Source organism: Loxodonta africana, chromosome 11, assembly GCF_030014295.1.
Source record: "Loxodonta africana isolate mLoxAfr1 chromosome 11, mLoxAfr1.hap2, whole genome shotgun sequence".
In the NCBI taxonomy this organism is placed as follows: domain Eukaryota; kingdom Metazoa; phylum Chordata; class Mammalia; order Proboscidea; family Elephantidae; genus Loxodonta; species Loxodonta africana.
The window spans coordinates 23,292,289-23,314,534 of NC_087352.1; the positions used below are offsets into that span (position 1 = coordinate 23,292,289).

Here is a 22,246-nt window from a genome sequence, read left to right on the forward strand (position 1 = left end):
GTACTGTCATAGACAGGCCTTTTTTATCAAGTGATTTCAGCATGTACTTAGGAAATCTCGTCACAAAAAGTGGGATTGAGCATTTGGGCATGTATAGAAACTGGCAGGATAGCTTAGTTTCTCTTATTTCACAGTCTGTTGGCTGCAAAAAGGGTTTAGTCACCTCTTTTCCAGTCACGACTTGAGTATTGCTGGTTAAGGCAGTCCCTTTTGGCTCCTGGGTGAGTACTGAGAAGGCTGCTCTGGTATTAACCAAAAAGTCTACTGGCTGTCCTCCTCCTGGTCTTTCATAATTCTTTTAAAAAGCTTCTCCCCCTTTCAATCTTGCCTAGCCCTTTTCCATTCTTCTTTTTGGGGCACTCATTTTTTTTTCAGTGTCCCTCATCTTTGCAAAATGCACTTCGGTTTTTCTTTTAGTCAGGGCCCATCCTTGTCTTGGTCTCATTGATGAAGTAAAAGGGCCAAACAGAAAATTTCAAAGGGCAGCTCCAGAGACAAAGTAAGGCATTATAATGAGATTTGCAGAGACCCGGGTTTAGAAACCAAAAGGGCAGAACGCACTCAGCATTTCTCAAGCCGAAAGAACCAAAGGAAAAATTCAAGCCTTGAGTTTGCAATACTGAAGAATTCTACAGAGAAAAATATTAAACGACACAGGAAACATCAAAAGAAGATGGAAGGAATGCACAGAGTCACTATACCAAAAACAATCGGTCGATGTTCAACCATTTCAGAGCATAGCTTATGATCAGGAACCGGTGGTACTAAAGGAAGAGGTCTAAGCTGCACCAAAGGCATTGATGAAAAACAAGGCTCCAGAAATTGACGGAAAACCAATTGAGATGTTTCAACAAAGGAATGAGGCACAGGAAGTGCTCACTCATCTCTTCCAAAAATTTGGAAGACAGCTACCTGGCCAACTGACTAGAAGAGATACAATCTTACAAGGGTTAGAAGTGTCTTTGTAGTCCTCTGCCATGCCTTTCTTTATTAGGCTAAAGATACACATATCTGATACTTGGGCTCCAACTTTCCTGTGGGGGTTGTAGGCCACAGGTGGTTGGACATAGCAAAAGGTTATTTGCATCTGTTTAAAACAAAAACAAAGTCATTAACATTTAGTCAAAGCAAAGTCATTAACAAAAGCATGTGAAGGAGGGGGCAGGCAGAGCAAGCAGAAGAATTTACAGGTTCATCACCACATGAGTTATGTCAAGCTCTCAGTCACCCACTTTGAAAAAGGAGAAAACATGCTGAGGAGTATTGGGGTCACAACTTTAAAGAGATCTTTTGCAGCAGATTTGTGAAATGCAGTGTGTTGTTTGATTTCTTGACTGCTGCTTTCATGGGTGTTCATTGTGAATCCAAGTACAGTGAAACCTTTGACAACTTCAATCTTTTCTCTGTTTATCATGATGTTTATTGGTCCAGCTGTGAGGATTTTTGTTTTCTTTATGTTGAGGTGTGATGCATACTGAAGGCTGTGGTCTTTGATGTTCATCAGTAAGTGCTGTAAGTCCTCTTCACTCTCAGCAGGCAGGGTTGTGTCATCTGCATAACACTGGTTGTTAATGAGTCTTCACCCAATCCTGATGCCCCGTTCTTCTTCCTATTGTGCAGCTTCTTGAATTATTTGCTCAGCATACAGATTCAATAGGTATGGTGAATGATTACAACTCTCAGGCACACTTTTCATTACTTTAAACCATGCTGTATCCCCTTGTTCTCTTCGAAGGACTGTCTTTTGATCTATACCAGGGTCTTCATCAGTAAAATTAAGTGTTCTGGAATTGCCGTTCCTTGCAATTTTATCCATAATTTGTTATGATCTTTTTTATACAGTCAAATGCCTTTGCATAGCACTACAACACAGGTAAACAGCTTTCCAGTACGCTCTGCTTTCAGCCAGGATCCAGCTGATATCAGCAATGATATCCCTGGTTCCACTTCCTCTTTTAAATCCAGCTTGAAATCCTGGCAGTTTCCTGTCCTTGTCCTGCTGCAGCCCCTTTTGAATGATCTTCAGCAAAATTATACTTGCATGTGATATTAATGGGATTGTTCCATAATTTCTGTGTTTGGTTGGATCACCTCTCTTTGGAATAGGCATAAATTTGTTTCTCTTCTAGTCGGTTGGCCAGGTAGCTGTCTTCCAAATTTTTGGAAGAGATGAGTGAGCACTTCCTGTGCCTCATTCCTTTGTTGAAACATCTCAATTGGTTTTCCGTCAATTTCTGGAGCCTTGTTTTTCATCAATGCCTTTGGCGCAGCTTAGACCTCTTCCTTTAGTACCACCGGTTCCTGATCATAAACTATGCTCTGAAATGGTTGAACATCGACCAATTCTTTTTGGTATAGTGACTCTGTGCATTCCTTCCATCTTCTTTTGATGTTTCCTGTGTCGTTTAATATTTTTCTCTGTAGAATTCTTCAGTATTGCAAACTCAAGGCTTGAATTTTTCCTTTGGTTCTTTCGGCTTGAGAAATGCTGAGTGCGTTCTGCCTTTTGGTTTCTAAACCCGAGTCTCTGCAAATCTCATAATGCCTAACTTTGTCTTCTGAAGCTGCCCTTCGAAATTTTCTGTTTGGCTCTTTTACTTCATCATTTCTTCCTTTTGACGTTCAAGAGCAAGTTTCAGAGACTCTTCTGATATCCATTTTCGTCTTTTCTTTCTTTCCTGTCTTTTGGATGACCTCTGGTTTTCTTCATGTGTGATGTCCTTGATGTCATTCCACAATTTGTCTGGTCTTCGGTCATCAGTGTTCAACACATCAAATTTGTTCTTGAGATGGCCGCTAAATTCAGGTGAGATATACTGAAGTTTGTACTTTGGCTCTCGTGGACTTGTTCTAATTTTCTTCAGCTTCAACTTGAACTTGCAAATGAGCAATTGATGGTCTGTTTGACAGTTGGCCAGTGGGTTTGTTCTGACTGATAATATTGAGATTTTCCATCGTCTTTTTCCACAGATGTAGTTGATTCGATTCTGGTGTGTTCCATCTGGTGAAGTCCATGTGTATAGTTGCTGTTTCTGTTGTTGAAAAAAGACATTTGCAATGAAGAAGTCGTTGGTCTTGCAAAATTCTGTCTTGCCATCTCGGGCATCATTTCTATCACCAAGGCCATATTTTCCAACTACTGATCCTTCTTTGTTTCTAACTTTCTCATTCCAATCACTAGTAATTATCAATACATCCTGATTGCATGCTCAATCAATTTCAGATTGCAAAAGTTGGAAAAATCTTCAATTTCTTCATATTTGGCTATAGTGGTTGGTGTGTAAATTTGAGTAATAGTCCTATCAACTGGTCTTCAGTGTAGGTGTATGGATATTGTCATATCACTGACAGCTTCGTACTTCAGGATAGATGTTGCAATATTCTTTTTGACAATGAATGCAATGCCATTCCTCTTCAAGTTGTCATTCCTGGCATAGTAGACCATATGTTTATCTGATTCAAAATGGCCAATGCCAGTCCATTTCAGCTTACTAATGCCTAGGGTATCGATGTTTGTGTCTTCCATTTCATTTTTGACAATTTCCAATTTTCCTAGATTCATAGTTTGTACACTCTGCATTCTGATTATTAATGGATGTCTGCAGCTGTTTCTTCTCATTTTGAGTTGTACCATATCAGCAAATGAAGGTCCCAAAACATGACTCTGTCCATGTGATTAAGGACAACTCTACTTTGAGGAGGCACCTCTTCTGCAGTTGTCTTTTGAGTGCTTCCAACATGAAGGGCTCATCTTCCAACACTGTATCAGACAATGTTCTGCTGCTATTCACAAGGTTTTCACTGGCTAATTCTTTTCAAAAGTAGATTGCCAGGTCCTTCTTCCTCATCTGTCTTAGTCTGGAAGCTCGGCTGAAACCTGTCCACCATGATGACCCTGTTGGTATTTGAATATCTATAGATAGCTTCCAGCAACACAGCAGCACGAAAGCCCCACAGATGTGCGGGGGTAATTCAGACTAACCCTCTCGAGTTTCTTTTTCACTTTTTTTCATAACAGCACTTTGCACACCTGAATTTCTTTTTTTCATAACAGCACTTTGCATACCTGAGCACTATTCATTTATGTGTATGTTGTCTCAGACTCGCTAGAAGGTGAACTCAATGAAGATGGAGACGGGTTTGCTCAGTGCTGTACCTGCGGAACTTAAATGGAGCTTATAAATGGTGAGATTCCTCTAAATATTTGTAGAATGAATGAATGAAGGGAAGCAGAGGGGTCTTTCAGGTTATTTATTTAAGCATGTACTCCTTTAAGTTTTGGAGCCCTATAACCACCAGAAGGTCAAACAAAGGAAGAGGAGCTAAGAAATGGGACCATGAAGAAGGGCCCCATGAAATGGCAAGAAAACCAGGAGACAGTGAGGCCACAACAGGCAAGAGGCAGTATTTCTAGAGGGAGAGGTCAACTGTAGGATGATGAAGAGAATGGAGAGATGTGAGGACAGTGAAGCGTCTACTGGAATAAGTCTTTCACAAGAAGTTTTTTTTGGTGTCATGTCAGGAGTAGGGGACTCACACTGTCCAGCTGTCCTTGCTCCTCAGGCTGTTTGCCTTTCCCGGCACGATTTGGCAGGGCCAGAACTAGAGGGTTTTATCTCTTGTAAAGTATTCCTGAGTTCTTTCAGTGCTGCATACTCCTCCCCTGTTTGCAGATGGGGCAATTGAGGTTCAGAGAGGGACAATGAAGCTCCCAAGGCCACACAGGATTGGACTGCAAACTGTGCCACCTCTCAGCCCCATAAGCATTCCCAGTCTATCCACTCCCTGGCATTGCCTGTGAAATCTCTGTGTCCCCATGTCTTATCCCAAGATGCTTCCTCCTCTTCCTCTCACAAAGATCTTCTTCCAGGACATCAGCAGCTCGGCTGGAGGCAGAGAGGAATGTGAGGTGGCCGTGAGGGAACTGTGGGCAGGGCTGGGGCCTGGAGATTTGGGAGGAGGAAGTGCCTGTTCTGCAGTCCTTGTCCTTGGATTCTAGATTTGTTGCCCCTGCAGGAATTTGGAAGTCATACTCTTGCAGGACAAGGTTAAGATCTACAGAGTCTAAGCCCGGGAAGTGTTATAACTTCCCACCCTCCATATGCATTTCATGAAAAGGAAAGCAAACCTTGAAAAACACTTGCATGTACTTTTCAAATATTTCCTAAAACTGAAAAAGCTGAAAGAACACTTTTAGTATGTGCAATGCAATGAATTGATATTTTATGGCTTTTTTAGTCATGGTCTGGTAACTCCCACAAAACGATTGGTTGAGACTATGCAAATAAGGTGCTTATGTACCACTAAGAACGTTGGGAAGTCTGCTAATGCAAATAAGGTGCAGGGAACTCTTGTGAGGGTGAGAGTATGCAAATAAGATGCACGGAACCCTTGTAGGGGATTGGTTTGTTTTGCCATCTGCTAGAGTTATAGGGAGCCAATTCCAGAAGTTACATGGGGAACTTACTCCCATCAAAAAGAAGAGCCAGGAGCAGAGTGCTACATTTGGACCCAGGGTTCCTGCTCTGAGAACCTCCTAGATCCAGGAGACAGGGAGAGCTGTAACACTGGAGATAGCACTCCATGTTGAGGAGATGCAGCAAGCATGGCAGAGTCCAGCAGCAGAGAAATGGAGACAATAGGGGAGGCATGTGATGGCACTGTGGGCTTCCTGGACCACAGAATTAAGCGATTACAGTGGGCTTGCTGACTCACAGAGTGAGGGAACTTAGCACATTTGAGCAGGAGGCTTCCTGATGGAGTGGAGTGCCTCCAAACATTTACTGGTGAAGCAAAAGAAAGAGCTTCAAGACTTGCCCAAGTGGGGCAGAGGCCAGGCCTGCTGAGAGGCAGGGCCAAGGTTGAGCAGAACCTCTCAAGCAGAGCCTGGTGGCAGAGTCCTGCCTAAGGGCATGATTAAGAAGAAGCTGTCCTGATCAGAGAACTACATCCTGAGTTGTTCCTCTTACTTCCAAGTTCATCCTGATCCTGAATTTTGACGTGTTACATCTGTAATAAACGCCATAATTGTGAGTATAGTCTCTGAGTTCTGTGTGGCCATTGCAAGGAAGTATCAAACCCAGTAGAAAAGTAGAGAGTGCCATGGAAGGGACGGCTGGCGACAGAATTGGTAAAAAGTTTTGAGAGTGGAGGTATTGTAACCAAACACCACTGGGGTTCTTGTCCTGTCTTATTAGCCGATTGAAATAAGACGGACACTGATTGCAACGGAAACAGAAAGTGGCAAGTCTATTTTCTGCGCATACAAGGAACGCGTGCGGTCCAGTGACCTTAAGGCCACGTGCTCGCTGACTAAGGGGGCTGGGGAGCTTTTTGTTTCTAATGGCATCAGGCGGTTGGGCTTGGTACCTGGAATTTCCTGCCTTTAGCCCTCCCACACCTATGTTTGGGGGCGGCGGCGGCGGGGGTGGGGGGTGTCAGTTGAAGGATGTGATTTCAATCTGTGCATGCTTCAAGGTGTAACTAGGGCTACTCAGTGGATGGAGCCACTACCTGCTGCGAATTCCTGCTCAAAACAACCTTGTGGTTAGCAAGACAAAGAGAGGGGGGAAGGGGTGTTGATTGGGGTTTTCAGTATGGCTGAGCAGCCTGTTTCAGTGTGTCTGACCTCCATCTCAAAGGAGTCAGCTTAGAGCTGCTGTTAATGGTGATTCTTTCTCCTTCCCCCAAAGTTAGGAGAGGAACTCTGATGCCACCATTTTACATAAACTGGGTTCTGGGGTTTTATATGTTCACTGACATTAAGCTTATTCCTTCTAGATTTTCTGATTGTGAAATGCTGCAGGAGTCTTTCGAAGATAGCCTCCTTTCAACTCTTTGGGCACCTTGGCTGATGCCCTTAGTGAACCCTTGTTCTCCCTACTGGAAACCCACTGCCTCATGTGACCGAAACAGGCTGCTCAGCCATATCTTGAACAGTACCTGAGCCAATTTTTTTTTCCTTCTTCTTTCTTCTTTCTCTCCTTTCCCTCCCCTAGCCCATCCCCACCTCCAAGTGAGATCCTGATGTTAGCTCCCCAAAAGGTTAAGTGTTAACCAATGTTTCCTCTAAGACTGTGGAAAACAAGTGATATTGATTTAAGCCTGTCAAATAAGACGAAGGATGGCGCCAGCTACCCCCTGAGCTGATGGGATAATGGCAGGACAAGATCAACATGTTTGAGATAAAAAAAAAAAATATATATATATATATATATATTTTTGAGATATGACCACCGAAACCAAACAGAAGAAAGAGAGCTCACATTCCACAAGTCCCTAAAACTTATGGCCCCCTTTCCCTTAAAAACCCGAACACATCGGTAATCTGGTGAGACAGACGACTTTAGGAGGAGATCATTCCCCTCTGTCTCCATATACCAGCATATCTAATAAAGCTCTTGCTACCCACCTCACCCCTGTCTCAAGAACTGGCTATTTGCGGTAGGTGGCTCTAACTCGCGAAATTGCGGTAACATGATCAAGTCATTTCATTGCCTAGTCCAATACTTACTGCATTTGTTCAGATGTCTGATGAAGAGAAAAAGGAAGAGGAGGAGAATGATGAAGGCTACTGAGACCCTGATCAGAACATTCAGGTACCTTTGGAGACCATGGGCATGAGTGATGTCATGAATGACACAATGATGCCCAGAAAGTGAGCACCTACTGTATGCCAAGAACTTGCTAGAATCTTTGCATTCATCATCTTTCACCCTCAAAACAACCATTCAACATGAGAGTGTCACTCCTTACCCTGCCTGTTTTACAGATGAGGAATATGATGCTCAGAGAGGTTAAATCACATGCCAGAGGTCACACAGCTAGGAAGTGGCAGAGCTAGGATTTGATCCCAGGGATGTGGGTTCCTTGTGCTATCTTCATACTGCCCATTGGAGGACACTAGCTTTGAAATCTGGGCCCCTTATCTGACAGGAGAGTCCTGTCCCTGATGCTTCCAGCTGGAGCTGAGTCACCTTCCTTATTACCCTCCCTTCTCCTAACACAGAGGTCAGCTGAGGACCTGGAGGCTGCATAGGGTAGACTGTATGTCCCTTGATACCCTAACCCTGATTGGTCTCTCATCTGCAGAACCCTGAAGCACAACATGGTGTCTGTCTGGACATGAGGCTTGAGTGAGTGAGTCTGGGAAAGGAAAGGAGGGTTTGCCTTACTGAACTATGTAGTGGGTGGGCCTCATTACTCCAATCTCCCAGCATCCCTGTGAGTGAGCTCACAGTCAATGACCCTGAGACTCAGAGAAGAGAAGGGTTTTCCCAGGTCTTACAGTGCAAGCAGTGGTGCTGAAAACTGAGCCTGGGAGCCTGACACAAGCCTTTGCTCCCTCCTCAAAAGCTGAGCCCCTGAGTGATGGGGAAAGGCCTGATGCACCATGGCCCCTCCATTGGCTTCTCTTTTGCATCATATTTATTTATTTATATCCACAGAGTTTGGTCCTGGCAAGTCTTCCCTGGGAGTCCTCTTCTCCCCAGAGTTCACAGAGCAGAACTGAAAGGAATTTTAAGATCTGGTCCAGGACTCTCCTTTCATATTGGGGAAACTGAGGCCTGGACAGTGGAAGGGCTTGTCGAAGTCAACGTCTGCAGGGTCCCTGACCTCATAGCGTTGTTTAGCCCCTGCTCCCCGGATGCCACATATCCCCCCTCCCGATCAAGAGACCCTCACTTACAGCTCAGTGGCCTGATTCCATGGATGTGAGTTGATGATCCTTAGAGCTTCCTGGGGAGCAGGATGGGATGAGGGATTGGGGATGCCCATCTCACACTTTAGCCCAGCTGATCCTCCTCTGGGCTGGACCCCATACCTCCTTCTGCCCTGCCTTACCCATCCTTTTTTATACCCACACCCAGAGCCCCCAGGAGCCCTGGCATCACCACCTTCATCTCTGGCCATCTCCCAGCTCCCCTGGACACAAGCTGAGTCTCAGAATTTAATGGTCACTAGACTCTGGGGAGCTGATCAGAGCAGGCCTACAGGCCTGGCTGCCTCTGGGTCCCCAACTACTCTGAGACTCTTCTTCAAGTCCCCTAGTGATTGGGTGAAGAGTGGGCCTGGGTAGGAGGGCTCTGTTGGCTCCTTCCCTCTGAGGCGGGGGGGGGATCCCCTCTGGGTGACCCTCCTTCAGAGCCCTTCTAACTTCCATCTTATCCCAGAGGCTCCCTGGGTACAGAGCTGTGAACTGACCATCAGGACACAGAGGGGACAGGGTCAGGGGTTCTTACCTGAAAGTACCAGCTCCAGAGGGTCACTGGGTTGTGATAACAGGTAGGAGAAAGCGCTCTGTGACCCATAGCACCTGTAGGTCTCTCCATGGGCTGAGGTTACAGGGCTCATGGTGAATGTGGCCTGGTATACCCCAGCTTGGTGCTGGGTTCTCAGATGCAGGGGAGGGGAGTTTGCCCTCCCCACTTTGAAATGAAGAAAAGGTTCCAGGCAGCTCAGTGACTGATACCACAGTGTCATGTTCTTTCCTGAGGCTGCGGTGGGGCCTGGCTGTTCTCTGAGTGAAGGTGTGAAAGGAAACTCTCCTAGAGAGAAGAGGGAAGGTGAGGGACGGCTGACCTCCAACTCACCCTGAGGACTCTTCAGTCTCAGTTTGTTGCTGTTTTTTCTGAGTCTGTCACTTTCTCCCTCCCAGCCCTGTGTCTTTCTTCCTCTCTTGTGACCATCGCACCTGGGGGTCCTCCTGCAGGGTCTGTGCAGAGTCAGAGCACTTGGATGAACTTTTCTGGGGCTCCTCACCTGTGACCAGGACGACCAGGGGGTCACTGGGGTCTGACCACTCTTGGGAGAGGGTTTATCCACCCTAGCATCTGTACTGGCCCTGAATATGGTTCCCACCGCCCAGGGGGAAGTTGGCCTGAGACGGCACAGCCTTGGGCTCCTGGCCCAGGAACTGAGGGAGGTCACCTTACTCCTCATTGGACGGAGCAAACCTGTCATAACAGACATCAGAGGGACACTGAGGGTCAGGTTCTCTCCAGAGGCCATAATGGGGCCCTGCTGGGTCAGACGGGAGGGCTTCTGGGATGTTCCTGGGAAAGAAAGACAAGTAGTGGACTTGAAGTGGCAGGTTACTTGTAAACACCTCCTATTTCCCTGCTGGGGTTTCCAATGTCACTGTGTTTATGACTCTGTCCTTCTGGTTGCAGGATCCATTATCTCCCCTCTCCCACCTCCCTTCCTGGGGCTCCCCTGGGGGCCTGTCTCAGGCTTTAAGTTGTTCACGGGCAAGGCTGTGACTTCCCCACCTGAGACCAGGAGCTCCAGGGTATCACTGGGTTATGACCACACTTGGGTGGGGGGAGGGAGGGTGGTGTTCTAACAACTGTAGCATCTGAATATCCACCTGTGGCTGGAGGTCACAGGTCCCACAGGCAGCTAGTTTTGGCGCTGCCAGCTGGGGTTTTTCTGTGGTCCAAGAGTAATTGTGTTCTTCATTAGACTGATTGAACCTGTCATATCCCTGCTGTGAGCCACAGTGGAGGGTCACCTTCCCTCCTGGTGTCACCACAGGGCTTGGCAGGGCTGAGAGGGTGGGTTTATAGTCAGGTCCTAGGAGAGAAGTGGCAGCTGTGTTAGGTGGGAGCTCACACCTCCCCTTTTATCACCTTGTGCTGGATAGCGATAGGGGAGACACTCCTGGAGAGCAGGCCGCTTTCATGTGTCTGGATTCCCGATGTCGTCTCACCCAACACCACCAGGTCCAGGGTGTCACTGGGTGTTGGCCAGCCACTGTGGCTGTGATAAAAATCAAAAAACCAAACCCATTGCTGTCCAGTCGATTCTGATTCATAGTGACCCTATGGGACAGTATAAAACTGCCCCAAAGGGTTTCCTAGGAGCAGCTGGAGGATTTAAAATGCGAATATTTTGGTTAGCAGCCCAGCTCTTAACAACTGCGCCAGTTGGGCTCCATGGCTGTGATAGTAACAGTGATATTGCCCCAAAGACTCCTTTCCCAAGAATAGGATGGAGAACATGGCTTCGTTCCTGGGCTGAAGTGGTTTCTCAGTGTCCCAGGGTGATGGAGTTCATCTCTATCCAAATGGTACTCCTCAGCCTCCAGGGAACCTGACACCAGGTGATAATTGTCTCCCCAAATGTTATCATTGAGCCTGGCTCAGCCCAGATGGTGGGTATGGGGAGGTCCCTGGGAAGGAATCAACAGCTGAAGTCCCAACATTTCCCTCCTTTATTCCCTCACCTGTCATCCTCAGGACCCTCCCAGGGTTCTCAGACCCTCCCAGGATTTTCCATCAATCTTTTCTTCAACCCCAGCTGCCTCGTGGTGGCACCTTGTGCCCAGTGAGGAGATGGGACCTGTGAAAATTGGAGAAGGACTCACCTGCCTACACTTGGATCCTGTGGCCCAGACTCACCCCTGGAAGAGAGATCCAGGTGAGAAATTCGTTCCCTGAATTCTGAGCAGATCCTCTCCTCCTCTTGAGCCTCCTGAACCTCTAGTCTTCTGATAGTCCAGGTCCTGCTTGTGGGGCCGGCCTCTTTCAGACTAATGTTTCCCCTCCCCCTCTTCACATCTCACTTAGGCAGAGCAGGACCGTGATGTTGGGGGTCATGGTGTTTCCTTCCACTGACCCCAGCTGTGCAGAAGATTGAGACCACAGCTTTTAGCAGGAGAAGCTGATGCACAGGGTGTGGCCACACGGAGGCTGGGACCTACCGGTCATGAGTGGTCATATCAGTAGCCCCATGTGAAGAGGAATGGCCTCTCCCCAGGGGCCTGGGTTTTGGTTACCTAGAGCTGGAGCTGAAGTGGCCCCAGGCTCTTTGAAGACATTTCAGACAAAAATGAGTTCTCCCCTGATCCTGGCCACTGTCTACCTGACACACTGTCATCTGAGAAGTTCCAGTGTATCAGCTAATAGATCCCATTGCCAATTTGGTGTCAGTCTCTCCCAGGCTGAGTGTGATCAAGGAGATATTATCTCCCTTCTCAGAAGCTCTTTCCATGGCACACCCTTCACTCCTTCAGCACACAGGTAAACATGTCGTTACTGGGCTCTTACCATTCCTAGTCATCACGCCAGTCCCTGGACATGGTTTACAGAAGACACGGATTCATACTCTGCCCTGCAGAGCTCAGATTCACAGAAGCCAACCTTCAACACTAACTACACAGTTAATGTCTAGTTATACTGTGGTTATGAGTACAAAGAAAAGTACAGGGAAATATCATTTATTCATAATAGCTGCAAATCCTCAAGAAACCCAAATATCTATCAACTGGTTAATGAATAAACAATTTTTCATATATTCATATGGTGGGATACTACTTAAAAAAAAAAGAAAAAGAGACTGTTATTGATACAGTCAACAACATGGATGGATCTTAAAATCATTTCTCTGTGTGAAAAATCCACATGCAAAACACTGTACTACAAGTTTTCAATTAAATGACATTGTAGAAAGGCAAAAAACATAATGATAAAAATAAGATCAAGTTTTTCTTGTGGCTGTGCAGGAGAGGAGAGTTACTGTAAGTGACTTGAGGGCATGTTTTAAGATGAAAATATTCTAATCCTGACTGTGGTGTTGGTTACCCGGTGTACACATTTGCTAAACTCACTGAAGTGATACATTTTTATTTTACGTAAATTGTTGTTTTTGTTAGGCGCCGTACAGTTGGTTCTGACTCATTGCGACCCTAAGTACAACAGAATGAAACACTGCCTGGCCACGTGCCATCCTCATGACCGTTGTTATGCTTGAGCCCCTTGTTGCAGCCACTGTGTCAACCTATCTCATTGAGGGTCTTCCTCTTCTTCAATGACCATCCACTTTACCAAGCATGATGTCTTTCTCCAGGGACTAATCCCTCCTGGTAACACGTCCAAAATATGTGAGACAAAATCTCGTCATCTTCTTTTCTAAGAAGCATTCTGTCTGTACTTCTTCCAAGACAGATTTGATGTAAATTATACATCAGTATATGGTCATTAAAAACCTTAGAGATCGTAACCAAAATTAACTATTAGAATTGAATACCTTAAATGCATTTAACGAAAGAGTAATGAGTAATTGAAAATCCATTTTATGTTCAAATCAATAACCTAGAAACATCAATAACAAAAATAAAAACACCAAAAAATAAAAAGATTGTCTTTTATTTCCCCAAGCATATTAAATGTATTTATTATTCTGGTTCTGATTAATTCATTACCCCAAGAAATTATAGTTATTTTGTTTCTGTATGCCTTTTCCCACTGTGTTTAGAAATTTTTGACTCTAAGTCACTAATTGTCCTTGGGAATGCGACGCTTCTTTAAAGCCTAAGCTGAAAATGGGTTTCTGCAGTGGGAATTTTCTCTAGCTTCTAGCAGGTGCCTGGAGATACCTACAATAAAAGCTCACTTCAAATTCAGTTATCTGCTTTGGAGTATTTTTTTAAGTATAATTTATTTTATTTTTTAGTGATTCTTACTGGCAAAACTATCCTTCATAAAGTTAGTTATGAAGATATCTCTTTTCAGGAAGTGTAGGGTGATTCATTTATTCATGTACTCCTTTAAGATTTAGCCCTCCAATGACTAGAAGATTGAAAAAGGAAGAGGAAGTAGGAGAGAAGACCACAAAGAGGAGTCCATGAGGTTAAAGAAAACCAAGGAAAAAGTAGGTCACAGAAGTCAGGATGCAGTGTTTCCAGTGGGAAGAGTCAACTGTGGGAGGATGCTGAGAGTTGAGAGGTGTGAAGACAGAGAAGCATCCACTGGGTGCTCCATGTTTTCCTCGGGTTGTTTGTCTTTCATGGCAGCATCTGAGGCCATAATAAGAGGGTTTTATCTCTGGGAGAGTTTTCTGGAGATCTTTCATTCCTGCATGTTCCTCCCCTATTCCTAGTTGGGACAGTTGAGGTCCAGAGAGAGACAGTGATGTGCCCAAGTACACACAGTATTGGATTGCATTCTCTGTCACCCCTAAGCCCCATAACCATTACCAGCCTATCCTCTCCTTGGCATTAACTATGAAATCTCTGTGCTCCCATGTCCCATCCCAGGATGGTTATTCCTCTTCCTCTCACAAAAGTCTTCTGCCAGGAAGTCAGCAGCTGGGCTGGAGCTGGGGAAAGCAGAGACGAGTGTGAGGTGGCTGTGAGGGGTCTGAAGGCAGGCATGGGGTCTGATCGTTTAGAGGAAGAAGTACTTCTTCAGTCCTCTGTCCTTGGGTTCTGGATCTGCAGCTCTGCTGGAAGTTGGAAGTCAAGCTCTCTTAGGATAAGTTTAAGATTTACAGAGTCTAAGCCCTGTAAGTGTTATAACCTTTCACCTTCCATTTCGTTATAAAAGGAAAGTAAACCTTGAAAAACACTTACGTGTGTATTTCAAATATTTCCTAAAATTGGAAAAATTGAAAAAGCTGGACGAACACCTTAGTATGTGCAGTGCAATGAATTGCTGTTATATGGTCCTTCTAGTCATGGTCTGGTAACTCTCACAAAATGATTGTGTGGGACTCTATAAATAAGGTGCTTGTGGCCCACCAAGGAGATGGAACAGTCTGCTAACTCAAATAAGATGCACACAACAACAGCCTTTGACACTGCAAGTCAGATCTGGGCACTCAACAGTTTGAAGGTCAGGAGAGGAGACAGTGGCAAGAAGACCAAAAGAGGGTGGGACGTCACAGCAGCCATGAGATCCTGCGCTTCAAGAGGGGAGAAGTCAGCTGCCTGCTGTTGCTGAGAGTTGGATGCTGTGAGGGTGCACAAGTGTCCACTGGATTGAGTTTACGGACAAGAAAGTTGTGGGAGCATGATCACGACCAGAGAGTACTTACACAACTTGACTGTCCAGCTCCATTTCTTCCTCAGGCTGTTTTTCTTTCATGGCAGCATCTGGTGGGGACAGAACAAGGGGAGCCTGTTTCTTGGCAAGATTCCCTCATATCTCACACCACCTCTCCCCTTCCTAGGTGGGGAGGTCGAGTCCCAGAGAGGGTGTCAGTGACGTGGCCGGATCCACACAGTATCAGCTTTATGCTGTCTTACTCCCAGGCCCAGGACCATTTCAAATCATCCTCCCTACTCCCATTGCCCACTGACATTTTGGGGCCCTCCATCTCTCATCCCCAGGGTGACCTTTCCTATCCTCCTCACACAAGGTCTCCTCCTGGTCCTCAGTGGCTGGTCTGGAGCTGAGGAAGGAGAGAGGAGTGTTGAGTGGTGGACAGGGAGCTGTGGGACGAGTTGGAGCCCAGGGTCTTTGGGGATGGTCTTACCTCTTCCACAGGCTTCTCTCCTTGGGCTCTGGCACTAAGGTCCCTGCAGGAAGTTGGAAATCAGTCTGCAACCCACCCCAGAGCCCTCCCCTAAGGCTGCTTTCAGATCCTCAGAGGATGTATCAGCTGGAAAGATGGCAACCCTGCTCCCTTCTTCATAAAGAAAAAGAGAAAGCAGTTCTAAACACTAAAGGACAAAACTTGTCTTTGTGTCTCAAATACGAAGTTTGAAAAGCCTTAAGGATGCAGGAAACATTTACACGTATGCTCACTTTTTTTTTCTTTATAATTCTATTTTTAGTGAAAATATTCACTGCAAAACCCGTTCCCATTCCAGTTTCTAAACATAATGATCAGTTGCATTGGTTACACGCTTGGCATTGCATCCATAATCTCGTTATTTCTGTTCTAGTTGTTTTGCTTTCATTTACTTAATCTGCCTGCCTCCCAACCTTCTCATCTATGCTTTAAAATAGTTGCTGACATTTTGGTTTTGTACAGATATTTTTTTTTTTTTTAACTAATGCAATACTCAAATGACAATCTTTACTCTTTGGGCTAAACTGTTATTTAGTTTAAAGGCAACTTCAGTAGTTTCATTCAAGGTTTGAAGAGCAACGCAGAGCCATAGTCTCCAGGACTCCTCCAGCCTCAATAGATCCAGTAAGTCTGGGTTCTTTAAGAATTTGAAGTTGTGTTCCACATTATTCTCCCTTTTCGTAGAATTCCGGCGTTATGTTCCTGAGGGTATGCTCACTTTTGATCTCTTCATTCTAGATTTTCAGATTGTGAAATGTTGAAAGAGTCTTTCTAAGCTGACCTTCTGTCATCTCTTTGGGCTTCTTGGCTGTTGCCCTCAGCGCACTCTTGGTCTGCCCGCAGGGAACCCACCACCTCATGTGGCCACTTCCTTCCATTCCCTACTCACGTCACTTACTGCGTTTTCCGTGGTGTTGGTGTCAAATGAAAAGGAAGAGGAGCAGCAAGAGGAGGAGAAGACTTATATGGGCCACCAAATCTCCAGGCAGAACTTTCAGGTACTCTGGTAGACCTTGGGCATGAGTGATGTCATAAGAAAGTCAGCGATGGCCTTTTATCAGGCACCTTCTGCAGGGCAGCACATGCTGGGACCTTTGCATTCATCATCTCTGACTCTCACAACAGCCATGCAACTTGGAATTGCCACCCCCCCCACCCCACCCATTTTAAAGAAGAGGAATCTGAGGCTCAGAGAGGTCAATCATGTTCCTCAAGTCACCTAGCCAGGAAGTGGCAGGGTTGCCATTGGGAGTCTCTGAATCCCCTTGTGTTTCTTTTTCATGCTGCCCCTCCACCTTCCTCCCTCCACAGGTTAAATACCAGAGGAGAGACCTGTCCACTAAACCCCAGTCGCCACACATCCCCTAGCCCAGCTTGGCTCCGTCCCCCACTCTGCAAGGCACAGACACCCCCATGCGGGGCCTGTCTGCACATGGGGCCTGTGTATCTGAAAGGAGGGTGGAGGTGGAGTGTGGGGAGTCTACCCTGTATGAGCATGGTGTTGGGCCAGGCCCAGGACTTTCACTGTTGTGATTCCCCTGTGTCTCATGGCAGCCCTGGGAGATGGTGGGAGGCCTGTTCTACAGATAGTGAAACTGAGACTCAGAGAGGGAACATGACTTGCTGGAGGCCCCACAGCTGGGAGGTGGCAGAGCTGGGATTTGAACCCCGGGGAGGGGGGTAGCAGGGGAGAGTACAACCTTCAAGCCCTGTTCTTTCCCTACCACCATGGCTGCTTCTCAGAAGAAGGAGTTCCTCTCAATTTGTGGAAAAACACAGATGCCCTTGTCATTGCCCTGCCCCTCCACCATATGGTGTCACAGCTGGGCTGCTTCCCCTTTGAGAGTGTCAACAGGGATCCCAGAGAGAAGAAAGACCCTTTTCTAGGGTCACCATTTCAAGAAGTGGAGAGCCAACACAGAACTCAGCTCCTCTCACCCTCTTACCCCATCTCCCAAATGAGAGACTGTCACTTACCCCTCGGTGGGTCTGATTCCCTGGGTGTGTGGCACTGATCCTCAGAGCCTTCTGGGGAGGAGGACAAGATGAGGTCCTTGAGCTCATTGCTCCTTCTCCAGGCTAGACCCCATACCTCCCTCTGTCATGAACGCCCTACTCCTCATCAGGCCCCAGCCCTACAACCTCTGGGAACCTGGGTCACCATCCTTTTCTCTGCCCATCTCCCAACCCCCCGGACACAAACTATACTGGAGAGATGAAGGAGAAGTTCCATCAGCTGAGAGGGTGAATCTGTGGACCCCTGGGGAAAGAGGCTTCTGTTACTCACAAGCTCTTGATTTGGTCTCTGGGTGAGAGGCTGCAAGGATTAGAGATTCAGGGAGAATGAGAGTAGGGGTACCTCTGGCCTTTCCTCTTGGTCAGATTTGATCCTCTCCAGCCTCCCTCCACCTACCAGGAATGTATCTGAGCCTCAGAGGTGAGGACTGAGGCTGAGGCACGGGCAGGAGTACCCTGTCTTTTTCCACCCCTCTGAGGGGTAGACCCCCTCTGAGTGACCCTCCTTCAGAGGCCCTTCCCTCCCACCTCAGCCTAGGGACAGGGCCCTGAACTGACCATCAGAACACAAAGGGGACAGGGTCAGGGGTTCTCCACCTGAGACCACCAGCTTCAGGAGGTCACTGGGTTGTGACAACAGGTAGGGGGAGGTGCTGTTTGAGCTGTAGCACCTGTAGGTCCCCCCATGGGCTGAGGTCACAGGGCTCATTATAAAGTTGGCCTTAAAGGACACAGCTTTGTTCTGCCAATGAACATGCTGGGGAGGGGCAATGAAGCCTTCCTCGAACAAAAGGAATGTATCAAATAAGAGGTCTGAGTGACACTGCAGGGTCATGCTGTCTCCTGAGGTCACTGAGGGGCCCAGATGGGCTGAGAGGGAGGGTTTTTCATATGTTCCTATGAGAGAAGGAGGCCATAGTGTACAGGGAGCCATCCAGTCCCCATCTCCCTTGAGCTGACCACCATCTCCTCTCCAGGGACTCTCCCTCTGTGACCCCTCTTTCTGTTTCTCTGTGATGGTCTCTCTCATCCTTATGTCTCTCACTCTCCCTTTCTTGCTCCTCCTCACTGGATCAAAGCCACCATCTCAGCTTTACTCCGGGGCCCTGTCTCCCTTGACACCACCTCCACCAGTGGAGACCTCAGAAGACCGTCTGGACATCGTGCTGGGCAAGGATCCATACCTGCCATTAGGGCTTACAGGGATCACTGGGGGCCAACCACCCAGGGAAGAGTTTGCATGTACCATAGCACCTGTACCGTTCCTTGTGGGTGTGGTTCACATGGCACAGGGTGAAGATGGGACTGTGCTGCCTGTCAGGGCACTGGGGAAGGGAGTAAGAGCTACTTATCCTTGGTCAGAGGGAATGTGTCACAGCAGGCCTCAGGGCCACACTGCAGGGTCAGGCTGCTCCAGAGAGCACCAGTGAGCCTGGCTGGGCAGAGAGGGAGGGCTTTCTGTGCACCCCTGGAGAAGAGGAGACAGTGGCATGGAAGGAAATGCACCTCCCCACTGTCCACGAGGCTGCAATGAGTGCACACTTGTCTCCTTCATACTCCCCCCTGTGATTCTCCCCCAGGAGGCCACTGTCAACAATCACCCCATGATCCTGGGCTCCCCTAGGAGCATGGCCTATATTTGTCATTTTGGATCCCCTGGAAAGAGATGGGATTGGGTGGGGGCTCCCTCACCTGTGACCTTGAGATCCACAGGGTCACTGGGGTGTGACCACATGTGAGGGGAGGAGTGGGAAGAACCATAGCATCTATAGGTGCCTCCATGGGAGGTGTTCACAGAGCCCACAGGAAAGGTGGCCTGGTGCCTCCCAGCAGAGAACTGAGATTTCCTGTGTTGGGTAGGGTAGGCTTTTCCCTCCTTTAGCAGATGGAAAGTGTCCATTCTGTCCTTTGAGCTACAGGAGAGGGACACACACTCTCCTGAAATAACTGGAGGGCTTGGATGGGCTGAGAGGAAGGGTTTGCTGTAAGCTCCTGAGAGAGACAGAGGGAGCTGAGTTAAAGGGGAAGGGGGGTACAACTACCCCACATTACTCTACAGCCTACAGGTGTAGTCTGTGAGATTCCCTTTTCCCTGAGACCACATTCCCTTCTGACACTGCAGGGTCAGGCTGTCTCCAGAGAGCACCAGTAAACCTGGCTGGGCTGAGAGGGAGGGCCTCTTGTACACTCCTGGGGTTGAGGAGACAGTGGAATGGAAGGGGATGTACATGCCCAAGCTGTCCATGGGGGGTGCAGTGAGTCCATGCTGGTCTTCTCCCCAGGCCCCTTTCTGTGGTTCTGGACCCGGGAGGACAGTGTCACTGGTCGCCCATCACCACCAGGGCTCCCCTGGGTTCACAGCTTAGATCAGGCATTTTGGGAGATCTGGGAAAGAGAAGGGGCAGTGGGACTTGCTCACCTGTGACGTTGAGATCCACAGGGTCACTGGGGTGTGACCAAACGTGAGGGGAGTGTCAAGAAGAACCACAGCATCTGTAGATGCATCCATGGGAGGTGCTCACAGGGCCCACAGGAAAGGTGGCCTGGTGCCTCCCAGCAGAGAACTCAGATTTCCTCTGCTGGGAGGGGTAGGCTTCTCTGTTCTCGAGCAGATGGAAAGTGTCCATTCTGTCCCTTGAGCTACAGGAGAGGGACACATCCCCTCCTGAAACCACCAGATGGCTTGGATGGGCTGAGAGGGAGGGTTTGCTGTAGGCTCCTGAGAGAGAAGGAGGGAGCTGAGGTAAAGGGGGATACAGTCACCCCACATTACCTCTGTGAGGTTCCCTTTCCCCTGAGGCCACATTGCTTTCCCTTCTGCCTATGAGGAGGAGCTCACAATGAAGGGGGATGTCCTGATTCCTCCCTCTTACCTGTCACGACAAGGAGCAGGGGATCACTGCACTCTGACCAGCCACTCGAGCTGTGATATGCACACTGGAACTGCCCTGCAAGGTATATGTCTATGGATTTGGTGGAGAAACTGGCCCTATCCACAGAGTTCCATGATGGCCACGTATCCCAGTATTGAGAGTCTCGCTCTTTATACAGACAGTAGGCATCAGCCTGCGGAGACCCCTGACACCAGATGGTCACAGAGCTCCCCATGGTGGTGATGGGGCCTGGATTAGCCCAGATGGAGGGTTTGTGGAGGGTCCCTGGAAAGGAGTGAGATCTGGAGGTCTAAGGGGCTCCTTTTCCCTCAGCTCCCACAGCTTTCAGTTCGACGCTTCTCCCACCCTGGTCACCAGCAGCTCAGATCCTCTGTGCTTCCCCTTGAGCTGCCCAGGGACATTCACTGTGCTGCCCAGAGGTTGGAGCTGGGAGGCCTGGGGAGGACTCACCTGTCTGTACCTGGTTCCGCTGGCCCTGGCACAGTCCTGTGAAAGAGTTCCCTGTGAGAAGCTCATGCTGACACCTACACACAGAAGCATCCTGTGTCGTCTGGGCCCCTGAGCACTGGGATATGGCTGAGAACATTCCCTCCCTCAAAGGCTCAGCTTCCTCTTGAGCCTCCTGAATCCCTGGGGTCTCCCAGGGACCAGGACCTGTGTGTGAGGAGGGGGTCCTCATCCCTTGCCCTTTTCCCCCAAGCTTACCAAGACATAGAAAGGCGGTGAGGGTCAGGGCTGTGGCACTGCCTTGCATGGTTTCCAGCACTCCAGACGAATTATAATGACCACAGAGCCTGGCAGGACAGACATGCACAGGGTGTGACAAGTCCTAAGCCCTGTGTTATGTGTCACACAGTTTCCTCATCAGTGGCCTCACAGGAAGGGGAACAGCCCTCAGCCCCTCTCTGTGGCCTGGCTCTGCTTTCCCCAGATATTGGCGCTGAGGACATAGCAGACTCCCTGGAAACCTTTCAGACCAAATCTGAGTTCCAATCCTGCGTCTGCCTTTTACAGAGGTTGGATGAACTGGAGCACGTCACTTTCCTTTTTGGAGACCCCATAAATGCAAATTTTCTTCCTTCTTTCCACCAGCCAGGCAATCAGCAAGTATTTACTGAGCATTTACCACGTCCCATCAGGGAGGCAGATGGTAGAGATTCGTTGATGAAGCACACGGATTCCTTCCTGGATTCACGGAGCTCAGGTGAACACAAGACAGACCTTGAAATAAGAAGGAGCAACATAAGGACAATGAGACTAACAGGTGGACATCAAGTACCTGCACCATGGGAGTGAGGAAGACGTGGAGGAGGAGAGGTGATGCCATTAGGGTGAGCACCGAGAGAGGTGAGGGGAGGACACCCTCCATGAGAAAGAGCTTGGGCTGTTGTAGGAACTGAGAGCAACTGGGGACACGGGTCCCTGATCACACAGGGTTTTTGGCACTATGCAAGTATTTTGGGTTTTATCTTTAAGGCATCAGAAAGTTTTAAGGAAGGGACAATATGGGCAGATTTTGTTTCAGGAAGACCCCCACTATGCAGAGAATGGCATGTAGGAGGGTTCTATTAATAATAAAGAATAATAAAACTCCGACATTAATTTAAGCCCTGGGTGACGTACCAGTCAGTATTCTACAGGATTATGTGGATGTCTTATGTAACCCTTATACACAGGTTTAACACTCAGGTAATTTACAGTTGAATGTAGTGAGATAGGAACTCTTCTTGGTCTTTACCTCATTTTGGGAGGTTGGAAGTAAGTTTGCTATGTTCAAAGCCACTGAAGGAGCAGCGAGTGAAAAGGCACAAAAATGTTTAATAGTTCAGTGTGTGTGTGTGTGATGTATACGTATGTACATTTAATTGTGATGACTTTGGTTGGGGAGGGGGCCCTGGTGACACAGCGTTCAGTGTTTGGCTGGTAACCAAAAGGTCAGCAGTTTGAATCCACTAGCTGCTCACTGGAAACCCTATGGGACAGTTCTACCCTGTCTTTTAGGGTCGTCATGAGTCACATTCCACCCAGGGAAGTGGGGT

At 47.8% G+C, this 22,246-nt stretch overlaps 4 protein-coding genes and 1 pseudogene across 5 annotated transcripts in view; 1 reads left to right on the forward strand and 4 right to left on the reverse strand.

The window, feature by feature from the left end:
• LOC135232684 (leukocyte immunoglobulin-like receptor subfamily B member 1) overlaps positions 1–10,287 on the reverse strand; it is a 16,403-nt gene extending 6,116 nt beyond the window's left edge. The window contains exons 1-3 of the mRNA XM_064293182.1: positions 9,243–10,287; positions 8,694–8,739; positions 1–7,716 (exon numbers count right to left, since the gene is read on the reverse strand). The exon at positions 1–7,716 is cut by the window's left edge and continues 6,116 nt beyond it. Of these exons, the coding sequence (XP_064149252.1) occupies positions 7,491–7,716; positions 8,694–8,739; positions 9,243–10,011 (1,041 nt within the window). The 5' untranslated portion in view covers positions 10,012–10,287 and the 3' untranslated portion in view covers positions 1–7,490. The remainder of the gene's footprint in view (positions 7,717–8,693; positions 8,740–9,242) is intronic.
• LOC100663018 (small ribosomal subunit protein uS4-like) overlaps positions 1–21,355 on the forward strand; it is a 107,504-nt gene extending 86,149 nt beyond the window's left edge. The window contains exons 8-11 of the mRNA XM_064293384.1: positions 1–7,598; positions 8,092–8,139; positions 11,302–11,421; positions 16,141–21,355. The exon at positions 1–7,598 is cut by the window's left edge and continues 2,303 nt beyond it. The gene's annotated coding sequence lies outside the window, so the exon portion shown is untranslated. The remainder of the gene's footprint in view (positions 7,599–8,091; positions 8,140–11,301; positions 11,422–16,140) is intronic.
• Positions 10,147–11,721, reverse strand: LOC111749616 (leukocyte immunoglobulin-like receptor subfamily A member 5; annotated as a pseudogene).
• Positions 10,992–19,223, reverse strand: LOC100663583 (leukocyte immunoglobulin-like receptor subfamily B member 3). The gene is made up of 7 exons (XM_064293377.1): positions 19,006–19,223; positions 17,585–17,614; positions 17,275–17,322; positions 15,259–15,301; positions 15,137–15,174; positions 14,818–14,875; positions 10,992–14,100 (listed from the first exon to the last, which is right to left on the reverse strand). The coding sequence occupies exons 1-7, from the start codon at positions 19,211–19,213 to the stop codon at positions 14,004–14,006; spliced, it is 522 nt and encodes a 173-aa protein (XP_064149447.1). The 5' UTR covers positions 19,214–19,223; the 3' UTR covers positions 10,992–14,003.
• LOC135227196 (leukocyte immunoglobulin-like receptor subfamily B member 4) lies at positions 18,389–21,070 on the reverse strand. 2 transcript variants are annotated; one of them, XR_002784715.2, is made up of 5 exons: positions 20,913–21,070; positions 20,658–20,693; positions 20,187–20,261; positions 19,733–20,032; positions 18,389–18,781 (listed from the first exon to the last, which is right to left on the reverse strand). XR_002784715.2 is itself a non-coding variant. In XM_064293383.1 (4 exons), exons 1-4 carry the CDS (start codon positions 20,959–20,961, stop codon positions 19,788–19,790), a joined length of 405 nt encoding a protein of 134 aa, XP_064149453.1. In that variant the 5' UTR covers positions 20,962–21,037; the 3' UTR covers positions 19,541–19,787. The 2 variants fall into 2 exon arrangements, 1 of the variants encoding a protein (XP_064149453.1); XM_064293383.1 differs by lacking the exon at positions 18,389–18,781 and having other exon boundaries at positions 19,541–20,032; positions 20,913–21,037.
• Positions 21,356–22,246: the final 891 nt, after the last annotated feature.